Here is a 12,612-nt window from a genome sequence, read left to right on the forward strand (position 1 = left end):
GACTGCCATCCTTGGCGACACAGACCAGGAAGTCCAGAACTGGGTGCTGACGCAGGTAGAAATGGAGAAGAGTTGATGGGAAATGCTAAGGCGAAAGAGTTCGGGCTGTGCAAACCCCAGAACAAATAAAGGCGAAGGGACTATTCAGTGACTTAACGAGGATCCTTGGAAGCCACGGGGTGCTGGTGAACGATGAGGCTAGGCCGCTTGGGCAGGAAAGATTGTGGGGTTCCCCGCCTGGAAGAAAGGAACTGCCCTTTAGGCCTACTGAGGAAGCTAGGACATATGACCTCCCACAGGCCACCAGGACAAGCCTTGGATCCAGAGAATGAAGGATCCCTTTTCTCAGGGGGCAGCCCTGCGACCTGTGCCATCTATCAGAAAAGAGTTCGGGTGGGTGGGCCTGTTCGCAGAAAGATAGAATCCAGAATGTGCCCTTTTCACATCACTGAAATCACGTCACTATCCCAATGGAGCGGGTGGCAATGAAATATTGTAAAGCTTTCCTGTGGTCAGGTTTGGGGTGTTGTCTAGAAATGCGACACGCAGGAGTCTGCTCAGGCGCAAATCGCCTTGGGCTCTAGGCCCCCCAGCAAGCACCCTGCACCAGGCTGAACATTCGCCACGACACACCCATGCCTGGAGCTGGGGCATGGGCACCACTCTCTCCAGGCCCCTAACTGGGGAGAGAGGCGGTAGAGGCAGCCATACACTAACGACCTTGCTCGGATCGACTTTTATCCTCTGCTATCGTAGCGGTAATGTTAGTGGAAGTGATAATAAAACGAAACCCCAAACTAGTACTAGTGGTAATACTAGCACTAATGAATAGTCATCAACTTGAAATGACCACCCCCATCATTCTCAAAACCGGAAGCGTAAGGGGCTTCGAGCGGAGCGGAGACCCTGGAAGGTCTCAGGCCCGGCTGGGGTTAGGACGTGTGTGTGTAGAAGGGATGGGTTTCGGAGGAGGGCCGAGGGGGGAGGAGGATAGGAGGAGGGGGTAGAGTTTCAGGCCCGGGAGGGGGGCGCTGGGGTGCAGTGACGGGAACCAATGAGCTGCCAACTCGCGCGTCTCCTGCGTGACTGCCGAGATTGACGTGGAGGACACGTCAAATTGATCCCCGCACGCCGCAGCCTCCCGGTCAGACGAATTTCTCCTAATCGGATGAAGTTCACTCTAGGCCTGGGGTCGCGGGCGTGGAGAGTGTCCTGGGAGCGCCCGGGGGAGGGCGGCTGCGCGCTCGGCGGCGGCGCACGGCGCGTTTCCAGCCCGCGGCCCGGCCGCTGCGGCTCTCGACTCGCGCGCGCCCTCCCTCTATGCCTCTCCCGCGGCGGCGGCGCCCGAGCTCTCCTGGACTGCGCCGGGCCCAGCCCCGGCCGCCTCGGCGCCAGGCAGCTGGCTGGCCCGCGCGCTATGGGTAAGGGGCGGGCGGCAGGCAGGGCGCGCGGGCGGGCAGATGAAGCGGGTTGCGTCCCGGCGCCTCCCTTCCCTCTCAGCTGCACCCCCTGGGAGAGCAGGTCTCGGGTCCCGGAGGAGTCGCGTTCTTCTCACGCCCCCAACCCTCGGGGGTTGGGGGTGGAGGAGTTTGGCGTGTCACTGGAAGGGATGTTCCGATTAGACGCGTCAAAGGCGAGAAAGGGCTCGCAGGGCTGAAGCGCGCGGCGTCCCCCACCGCTGTCCCTACGCGGGTGCCCACTCCCAGAGCCCGGACGCAGTCCGTTTGCTCGCATATTCTGAAGATCCGCCCGCGGGTCACTTTGGGAGACGCGCCTGGTGCGGCCCCTTTCCTGGTGTGGCCACCCTTCTTGGCTAACCCGCCGGTGTTTTCTCTCCCCCCTGTTTACTGTCGTCCGGCGCGTCCGCAGAGCAGACGTACGGTGAGGTGAACCAGCTGGGCGGCGTGTTCGTCAACGGCCGCCCCCTGCCCAACGCCATCCGCTTGCGCATCGTGGAGCTGGCGCAGCTGGGCATCCGACCCTGTGACATCAGCCGGCAGCTTCGCGTATCCCACGGCTGCGTGAGCAAGATCCTGGCGCGCTACAACGAGACAGGCTCCATCCTGCCCGGGGCCATCGGGGGCAGCAAACCCCGTGTCACTACCCCCAACGTGGTCAAGCACATCCGGGACTACAAGCAGGGCGACCCTGGTATCTTTGCGTGGGAGATCCGAGACCGGCTGCTGGCCGACGGCGTCTGAGACAAGTACAACGTGCCTTCTGTGAGCTCCATCAGTCGAATCCTGCGCAATAAGATTGGCAGTCTGGCTCAGCCCGGGCCTTACGAGGCGAGCAAGCAGCCGCCGCCGCAGCCGGCTCTGCCCTACAACCACATCTATCAGTACCCTTATCCCAGCCCTGTGTCGCCCACGGGAGCCAAGATGGGCAGCCACCACGGGGTCCCGGGCACCGCAGGCCACGTCAGCATTCCCCGTTCCTGGCCCTCGGCGCACTCGGTCAGCAATATCCTGGGCATCCGGACGTTTATGGAGCAAACAGGTCAGTCTCCGCGACCCTCCGTTTCGTTCCCGGAAGGGGCAGAATTGGGAGATGGGGGGGAAGGCGGACATGCGGGTGAAGGGTCACACTTGCCATCCTCTTCCGACTGGTTATGGCTCAAGGGAGGGTTCAGGGCTGGCCAGGGAGACTGAGGGTCTTGCGCCTTCTGTGGGAGTCTTCGGACATCTTGAACTTTTTATGACAAATATGGAAAATATTTCCCAAATGGAAGAGCAATCGCCGACCACAAATTCAGAGGCCTGAAACTGCGCTTTTTCATTCTTGCAAAAAGTATGCAAACTCCTATCACCAGATCTAAGCCAAACAAACCGCAGAGTCAATTCTGCGACCCTTTCTTATGATCCCGATCTTTTGGGTTCCCTCATCATACCCTAGAGGGTTCTGTTTCTCTCAGGCCCAAAGGCTCTTTTAAGTAAAAGCCAAAGAGGGGCTGTCTGGTCGGTCTTGTCAAGTGGCCTAGATCTCCAGCTGGCCCAGTGGCTCTGCAGCTCCTGGAGCTAGGAGGATCTCATTTATAGGAGCCCCAGGGCTGCAGCCATCCTGGGGGGTAAAGTCACAAGAATTTGCCCTTTGCCTGCAATTATAACCTAGCAAAGTGTTGTTCCTCTTTCTCAGCAGGAGTGGGAGGGAGTAGAGGGGGGAGGGAGGTTTAGGGCAGCCTTGGTTGGGGCTCAGGAAGACTTGTCTCTTCACACTGTCCTCTTCTCCCAACAGCAGACCAGGGAAAGGCATGCTCTTAGGTGAGCAGACTCAGGAGGGGGGTAAAAAGCAAAGCTCATCTCATCTCAAGAGAGAGGAGGGACGGCTGGAAGGAAACTGAATGCTTAGCCCTAGATGCCTTAGGATGTCCTCCGAGGTCGAGCACAATTGTTTCTCCCCAATTCAAACCCAGCCTGGGCCACCTGCTGGAGCCAAAACTCCCCTTGGTGGGATCAGTGGGCATTTGGTTGGGAGGTGACCTCATCAGGCTCGCGCTCAGATCTGGAGTCTTCTCTTGGTCCCCCGTGCACACAACGTGCTCGAGGAGCAGACATGCGCCTGAAAGCACACGGGTCGCTGTGTTTTGGTAAGTCTCCGGAGGCAGTCCTGCGTCTCCTTCTAGATGCTTGTTGAGACAGAAGAACCCTATATATTTGTCACAAACCCGCTGTGGATGTGAACTTGGACCACTCCGGCTGCCATCTCTGGACAGAGGAAAGGCGCCTCAGCCGAGCAAGCCCAGCCCTCGCCATTGAGGGCGAGCTCCCCGGCAGAGACTTCCCATTTTGTGGGAAGCGGGTCGAAGTCTGGGAGGAGCGCAGAGCGGGCCTTTCTGCCCTCTGCCTTGCTAGGAGTGGAAGCGAAACTTGGTGCTTGGCCGCCCCTCCGCTTCCAATCACTTTCTGAGCTTTTGAGTATCTCAGGTGTTCCGGAGGACCGTCGGCCGAATGCTTGCAGGCTTGTGTGGAAACGTCTGGGCCCGAGGGCCACGCGTGTGCCCAGCGCAGGTTGGAATGCCCCTTCTAATCCATCCTGTGTCCCCGCAGGGGCCCTGGCTGGGAGCGAAGGTGCCGCCTACTCCCCCAAGATGGAAGATTGGGCTGGCGTGAACCGCACGGCCTTCCCCGCCACCCCCGCAGTGAATGGTCTCGAGAAACCTGCCTTGGACACAGACATTAAATACACTCAGGTAGCGGAGCGACAGGGGAAAAAGGAGTCTTCTGGGGGAGCGGGAGGGTTGGTGGTGGGGGCAGAAAGAGAAGAGAAAACTCCCCCAGGCCGGGGAACGTGTCGATCTGTCTGGCTGCCGGACGAGCGAGAGTCTGAGCCACAGATTTCTCTCCTTTTCTCAAGCGCACTAGTTTGGAGAGGCTGACTTTCCAGGAGATTGCCTTGCTTCTTGCCAAGATACTTTTATTTAAAAAAAGCTGGAACCCAGAACACAGATGGTAGAGGACTCCCTTCTAAATCCTGCTTGGTGAAATCTGTGACCCTCTAATCTCTTACTATTATTTATAACAATTTACGGGGACATCACTTTGCCAGAGTCCTTCGTTAGAAAATTAGAGGCCAGGCTTAGCGTGAGGATAACTGAGGCGATAGGTGGGGGAAATGAGGATGTCCTAGCTCGGGTAATTGCGCCTAGCTCGGTAATTGCGCCTGCGGGAGCAGACGGCGGGACTGCCTGCTGCTGATGGTCTGTCCCTCTCGATCCTCACAGTCGGCGTCTGGCCTCTCTGCGGTAGGCGGCTTCCTCCCGGCCTGTGCCTACCCGGCCTCCAACCAGCAAGGCGTGTACAGCGCACCGGCCGGTGGCTACCTCGCCCCGGGCCCGCCTTGGCCGCCAGCGCAGGGCCCCCCGCTGGCGCCTCCCGGGGCCGGCGTCACCGTGCACGGCGGGGAGCTGGCGGCAGCGATGACCTTCAAGCATCCCAGCCGGGAAGGTGAGGGGCGACGCAGGGGAGAGGGTCTGATGAATGCCCCTAGAGTTAGGAAGGGTGTAGGAGTGTGGGCTGGGTCTTGGTGAGAGGGATGGAGAGAAGTTGGGGGGAGGGAGAGCGAGAGCAAGAGCGAGCGAGCGAGAGAGAAGAGCTGGAGTGGGGTCCCAGGCATAAATCTTTACTAAATGTGTAGCTTCTTGGAGCAGATTAATTTCTAACAGGTGTGTGCCCTGTCGGTGAAAAGGCAGGCAGAGTTTGAGAGGCCTCAGGACTCTCCTTCCTGAATTGTAGGGAGAGAAACAGAAGAGGGTCAGCTGGCAAACAGGACTCCTAGGTTCCAACCTGGTTTTGTGCCCTTGACCAAGCTATTGTTTCTTTCTGTTTCTCAAATTTTCCATCTGTAGAAGGGTCCAGAAGCACCTTCAGGCTCATTTTTGTGTGGCTTGCAGAGCTTTGCCTCCTGTGGTGGACTACAGCTGGATTCTTCCAGGCACCTCCTATTTCTTTTCTTTTCTTTTCTTTTCTTTTCTTTTCTTTTCTTTTCTTTTCTTTTCTTTTCTTTTCTTTTCTTTTCTTTTCTTTTCTTTTTCCTTCTTTCCTCCCTTCTGCCCTCCCTTCCTTCCCCTGGTCTCTCTCTCTCTCTCTTTTGGTTTCTCTGATTCATTTCCTTAAACACATGCTTTGGGAATGGAGAGAACATTTCAGTCTTGTATCCCCAAGTCTAGACTCTTGAATTCTGTGTGATCTAGCATCCTTCTTTTGGTGGAAAATGCAGCTGGAAATTCTCCTTTCTCCTCTCTGTCCATAAATCCACTCTGAGAAGTCCCCTAACAGATTTGAGGTATTTAATTGAAGGCCAACAGTGAGGGGTATCTTCTTACACTGTCTTCTGGGTGTTGTTTTTTCCTATAACTTGGGAAAAGCTCACCTGCTCTTGAGACTCCTTTCCTTATTGGCAAATGAAGGGCTGGATATGCTAATTTCACACCTTACAGCATTTAGGTTCTCAGCACTAGAAATCTATAACTCTACAACCCTAGAAAAGGAAAGAGTTCTCTTGACTGAGCACAGACTTGGAGGGCTGTGTGAGGCAGAGGGATCTTCCAGATTACAAAGGGATCTTTACCATCTGATCTGCCACACATCTGCCAAGGCAGAAGTCCTTCTTTGTGACATGCAGGCAAAAAGCTTTATTTCCACATAGTTTCAGTGAGATCAACAGCATGAACTGAGAGAGAAAAGATTAATATGCCATCAGTAACAGTCAAGTGGAGGAAAAAAATTGCTGTTTCCACTTTTTTTTTAGAGCACAAACATCTTGGGGTATAAATTGCAGAAACTGAGAATTAGAATCCCTTTAAGCTTTACATGTAAGGGCAGATGGGGGTGGGGGGGTCTCATGGTGATTGCTTTGCTCAGCGTCTTGTTCTTGGTCTTGAATCTTCCTGTTTTCTCAGCAACTGGAGGTTATCTGCTAAATTAGGAATAGAAACAGAATTTTCTTCATTACCCAAATCATTTAACTAAGCAAGTTCATTTGAATTAGGAAAGTATATCCACAAATTTAAATGATTTTCCCTGGGCTGATCTCAGGGAGAAGGAAGACTTCAGAAAAAGGACTCATTATCTCCAGAATAATGCCTTGGTTTGCTAACGGAGCTATTTTGTCCTGAGACATTTAAAACTCTACATTAGAAACAAATTATGATGTGTAGGTAACAATCCAAAGGTAAAACGTACAGTTCAGAATTCTAAACTAATTCTAGCTGATGGGTGGAGGGATTCGTTGGTGGCTGATTTTCTTTTCAAGGTACTTTTCTTTTAGAAATACAGAGCCTTTGAGTGGTACTGGTATTCACATCCCTTTTTGCCAGTAATTTCCTTCTTATTATGAAATACCCCACCCATTTTCAAAATCCACAGCAATAATTAGCTACCTTAGTTATTAATACCTTAATTTCCTGACCCCCATAGTTCTTTAGAGATCTAGGTAAAGGATCATTGAATAAATCAGGCCTATCATCGAAAATGATTTCTCAAGCTGGCATTGCAAGTGTTAGTGTTTGAACAGGAACATAAAAATAATGAGAATTACATGCCTACTTGGGTCATGGAGTTTTACCCTTTTTCTCACTGGCAGAAAAGTTGACTTCAAAGACCTTCCCTTTCCCCTCTCTCCTCCAACCCCCACCGATCTTTGAAAAATTACAAAGTAATAAGAATCACTGCCTTTAATTTCTCTAATCATTACTTAAATTATCTTCAAAGAAACTTATCCTATAAGACAAGTTACTATCATTAATTACTGTTCAGTTTTGAAGAATGGTAGGAATTTTTTTCAGTAACAACAATTTCTGTACTGTAAGCAATTGAATATCAAGAATGCTCAGTAAAAAGCAAATATTTTTGATCATACACGCACAACACACACAATACTGTATCTACCTATCTATCTACACATACATATGTTTCAATGCATTCTCCAATCAGGTGCAAATGCACATTAACTGTTACCAAATCAAATGTCAAATTACGCATTGCAACATATTAATTTTATCTTGGTGAAGGGTAGTGAAGCTGGACTCCCTCTTATGTAGACAAGAAATTATGGTTTACATTTTCCATCTGTGAAAGGAAACTTTAATTCTTGGGGCCTGAGAGAATGGGGACGTTCCACCTCCTCTACATTTGGAGGGGACCTAATATTCTGGGAATCTCCACAGCTCCACTTTCTTGTCAGAGCCAGGACACAACGATCTCCACACATACCTTCCCTGCCTCCAGACAAGTGGCAGGGGCCACCAGAGGTTTACTCAAAATGATTGGTATTTACAATTTACAGTGTGTTTTCCAGAACCATCAAAATCGCATGGTTCTAAAATACCTCCCATAGTGTCTTTGGAAAGACTAAGGTTTTGAATATCAAATCTATAAGACTGCTTTTCTCCAAAAAAATATGTTGTTTGTATTTGTCAAACATAACTCGAAGCTTTGTTCCAGTTATCTCTGCTTGGCAGTAGTACCTGAAGGATCGATCCTGAAAGCGAACTTTGCCAGAAAGCTGCACTGGGATGCAGGTGTTTGCGGGAGAGACCAGCAGCCGCCAGCCTGGTTTCCTTTGACCTGGCCTGGAAACCCCTTACCAGATCCTGCCTGTGTCCCAAGCCATGGTCCCAGTGGCTCTGCAACCAGAGTCCCAGTATTTTGAAAACGCTTGTCCCCATTCCTGTCCCCTAAGATTAAATGAACCTGCAGGGCGCCTAAGGCTGCTCAAGCCTCTGAGACTTTAGCCACTTAGTCTCTCACGTCGCCAGGGCCCTGTGGGTGGGCAAAGGGGGAAGGAAAGGTCTTGTGGGGAGGGTCTGGTGTGGACAGAACTAAAAAGGCAGCAGCTGGAGGAGTTGCCCCCCCCCCCTCCAAAGTGAGGTGGAATCTATCTCTGGGCTCCTGGGTGGTTTTTTTTTTTGTTTTTTTGTTTTTTTTTTAAACCAGTTCATTTTCTTGCTTGTGTCAAAGGCAACTGGCCCAGAGCTGAGAAACCTCCGCCTCCTCTGATGTGTTCTAAACAGGTCCTCACCTTGAAGGGAGCGCACAGGTGGAAAGCAAGGGTCTATAATCCTCACAGCCTGAGCGGACACAACTGTGTTTAGGAAAGAGCGGAGAGTCGGGGAGAGCAGAGTGATCACTGTGTCCTGGAAAGGTCTTTAGATCCCTTCAAAACCTCTGTGAAACCAGATGTGCGCGCGCGTGTGTGTGCGTGTGTGTGTGTGTGTGTGTGTGTCCCCGTCCCTCCAAAAGGGGTATCCGGCCCAGCTCTGCGCAGCCACAGCAAGCGGCGCCTGGGACCAGGGTGCGGCCGGCAGCTGCAGCGGAAAACAAGCCGGAGTTCTCCCTTGTCCCAAACTGACGCGCTTCGAGCTACCCCTTTAAAAAAAGCACTGAAAGGAGGGTGGGGGGAAAAAAAGCTGAAAATGGGCGCCTTTAGGTATAAACAATTTGTGCCTCCAGCAGGAATAGCTGAAAGGCCGGAGGCTGGGAAAGGAAAAACAGTGGTTGCGCAATCGTGCCGTCACTTTGCCGGTTTCCCGAGGCAGAGCTTGGGCCCCTTCCCAAAACCCTAAATAACAGAGCAACACGCAGAATGCAGTCTGATCCGGCAAATCCACTGTCACCTAATCCGCAGGCCCGGAGGCCCCGGGGCGTGCGGTGCCCGCAGTGGGGATCGCAGCTGGATCCCCAGGCCGCGGGGGCAGAACGGAGACGGCCGCCTCCTGTGTGGTAGCGATCTCGGCGCCCGCGGGCCATCCACCAGGGGCTGCTTTGGTGACCCGCTTTCCGCTAGGTTGCCCTTGCTCGCCGCTAGCGCCCCGGGTCGCTGGAGGGACAGCGGACCCGACGCGCTGGGAGGACCCTCGGGTTTGCGCACGCTGCCGGGGTTACGGTGGCCATTGGAGGAGGGTCGCGCGCGTCTTGCATCTGAGAACCTTCCCTCGCCCCTGGGTGCACGGGTCGGCAGGGCAGACCCGCGCGGGTCGTCTCCTTTACGGACAGGGTGTGAGGCAAAGGCAAGTGCACCCGGGCCGCGGTCAGGGAGCGTTTGCAAAACGGCCAAATTTGTGCTCCAGAGTGGCTCTCTTAAGGGGACCTGGAATGGTGGGCGCCAGCGGGCGCGTGGGGCCCTGGAAGAGTGCGCGTCGCTGCTTCCTTATTACAAACCCTTAAGGTGTCAACCTCGGATTCTCACGCTGTCACCGCATTTGCGGAGGTCCCGGGCCTCCTTGTGTTCAGCTCTGCGCGGCGCCACCCAGTGACCCGACGCCCCTGTGCTTCCTCCCGCAGTGGCCGATCGGAAGCCGCACAGCCCCGGCGGCAAGGCCCCGGACGGCCTCAGTGGCTTACACGGACTGCCCATCCCGGCCTCGACCTCCTAGGGGCAGCGCTTCCCGGAGCCCGACCCCGAGCCCGGAGCAAGTAGCGGAGCGGCGGGAGGACCGGGGCGCGCGGCTCGGCCTTGCAGTCCCCGCAGCGCGCGCAGGACCCTGGACACGCAGAGGAGGTGCCCGGGGTCGGCACGGCGGGGGCTCGTTGGCCCCGAGAGCTCGCTCTGCCCACCGGCCCGGCGGCCACATTTCTTTTACCGGCCAGGGGTTTTAGGCTTTTCTGAACTTTGGCTTTAGACTGTGGCACCCTCGTCCCGATCCTTGCGCCTACGTGGCCTCCCTCGCTAGGCCAGCCTCAAGTGTCCTTTCATACCTCTCCCAGGGTTGTTAGGCGCCCTGCCTCCCTCTCTCTTCCCTTCCCTCCTCCCTCTTCCTTCTCCTCTCTCCCTCCCGTCCCTTCGGTCTCGGTTTCCCCTTTCCATCCCACCTAGTCTTCTTTTCCTTCCACTTGTTTCCCGGCCTCCCTTTTGTTCTCTTTTTCTCCCCTCCGTTTTCCCTGCTTCCCTTTCTCCTCCCTTTTCTGCGCCACGGTGCCCTCTTTGCTGTGCTCCTCTCCCCTTTGTCTTTTAGACTCTTTTACAATGACTCCGTTTCTTTTCATTCCTCCTGTGTACCTGACCCACACCCCTTCCGGGGAGAGCCCCAGATTGGGCTCCTTGACCATCCCTCTTGGGCAGCTGGGACTTTTTAGTCTCCACCTCTTGGAGTCCCCCAGCCCAAAGGAAAGGGTCCAGAACCCTATGGACAGAGAGGCCATAGCCTTTATTTTATATTTTAATATTAATGAACCCAAACAAAACTCGGACGAACTGTCCTGTCCCCTCTTTCCCCCCAGGATATTGTCTGATAATCTGTATTTTCTCTGCACCTACTGACTGAGCTTCTCTTCGCTTTCCCCCGAGATGATGTGTCCCCAAAGAAGATTGGGGTAGGAGTAGGGGGCACTGGGGCCATTGGTATTTTCTCTAGTTGGAAAACTCCATGCCCTGGAGTTGCCCCCTTCCTGCCCCTCCACACCTGATGGGAGGGAATCTGACACAATGTAAACGCATCAGCACCAGCACTGTTTCTGGTTTTCAGGGGTCAGCACATTTGTTAATTTAAACCACCAACTGCTTCCTGGTACAAAGGTGCAATCTGGCTTCTGGTTTGCAAGGGGATGAGGGTCAGAAAATCCAGAAAATGTCTTGTAGAGCTGGATGCAAGAGCTGTTAACTGCTTCCAAGTTCAGGCGCACTGGTGGCGGGACCCTGGACGCAAAACTGCAATTGTTGTCATTCTAAAAATGTTATTGGTAAGAGTGTGGCATCACCTGTACAACGTGGCTGCCTTTGAATAAAGGAGAGCATCTGAAGAATGCGTTGTAAAGGGTGAGCAAGTCTGTGTCCAGTCTGCAGTGCTGTGTAGGTCCAGCTCACCTACTCCCGCCGCTCAGTTTCCAGCACGAACACTATGAAGATGGAGTTATTTTACTCGTTTGTTCATTAGCACTCACAGCCTGGGTTGGGCAGGGGGTAGAGAAGGTGAAGGAGGAGATTTTTCAAGGATTTGTCCCAGAGAGCTCCAGGCACAGAGGCACTATGCAGAGATCATGCTAAAAGGAAGCTAATTCTGAGAGGAGTAAAGTGGGCAAAAGACAGTGAGCACCAATGGGGACTTTTCCAGAACATTTCTAACATTTTGAAAGGGAAAGAAAATTATCCCAGGCTGCTGAACAATCTAGGGTTTTCTAACTACACAGGGGTCTCTGGCTAATTGTTTTGTTATTCCTTTCCGTGTTTGGCTTTCTAAAATGAATGGAAGAGATTTTTGAATTGAAGGTTTTGCTTGTAAGTGGATCTGCCTGTTTGGATTAACAGGGGGCAAGTGAAGAGATGGTTTTTATTGCTTCTTGTTGCAATTGTACCCGTTGAAGGTATTAATCACAAAAGAATATCTGCTATTTTTCATGGAGAAACAAACATCTGTTCCCATGTTTTCAAGGGGTCTTGTCTTTTAAAAAAATCCATTTTATAGGTAGGATGACTGAGGACTAGCTATTTGGTTTCTTTTCTCTGGACCATACAGCGAGCTATAAATTGCAAGTCTTGGGGACAAAAACTAGGCGACACCATCTCATCAGAGGGCCAGGATTGGGGCTTGAACTTTGAGACTGGGGTCCTCATCCTTCTGTGCCAGCATTTCCTGCAGAGAAGCTGCATGAAATGATAATAGGAATAAAGTAAGAAAAAGAAGCATGTTTTCAAATCACTAGACCTCTCTGTGAGTTTTCATGTACTTAGATGAGCTTTACACATTCGCAGTTGTCATGAGTCCATGTTTCCTGCCCGGAAGAGGAAGATGGGCTTTCCCAGGAAGAATACATCTCTGAAGAAACACTATCCTATGTACCTAGCCTGTCTCCAAATTGCCATCATTCCCATTTCCCAGACACTTTCCATTCTGTGTTTGTGCTGATCAGAGTTAAGGATGAAAAAGCTGGGGAAAGCGACTCAAGAAAGATGGAAGATACCTATGTCATAAATACCACCTGCATTTGGCACTTTCCAAATCTGTCCCCAGTGGTTCTCCATATCTCGTGGCTGGAGGTGGGCCTTTCAGAGTTCCTTGGCTGTGGGGTGAGTGCCTGCAGGCTTAAGCATTGGATGTGGGATATGCAGGGACATCCCTTCTCTCTTGACATCTCAGGCCATGGGAAGTCCCAGTGAGCTTGGGTTAAATCCGTGCTTCAC

The 12,612-nt window shown here is 52.8% G+C and overlaps 1 protein-coding gene across 1 annotated transcript; it reads left to right on the top strand.

Annotated features, from left to right (window-relative positions):
• The first annotated feature begins 1,168 nt into the window (after nucleotides 1-1,168).
• Nucleotides 1,169-9,871, top strand: PAX1 (paired box 1). The gene is given in 5 exon segments (XM_039225422.1): nucleotides 1,169-1,421; nucleotides 1,870-2,499; nucleotides 4,047-4,189; nucleotides 4,721-4,943; nucleotides 9,780-9,871. Coding segments are annotated over 5 exon segments (1,341 nt in total).
• Nucleotides 9,872-12,612: the final 2,741 nt, after the last annotated feature.

The sequence above is a fragment of the Hyaena hyaena genome, unplaced genomic scaffold (genome assembly GCF_003009895.1).
Source record: "Hyaena hyaena isolate Hyena2069 unplaced genomic scaffold, ASM300989v1 scaffold_2141, whole genome shotgun sequence".
Lineage (NCBI taxonomy): Eukaryota > Metazoa > Chordata > Mammalia > Carnivora > Hyaenidae > Hyaena > Hyaena hyaena.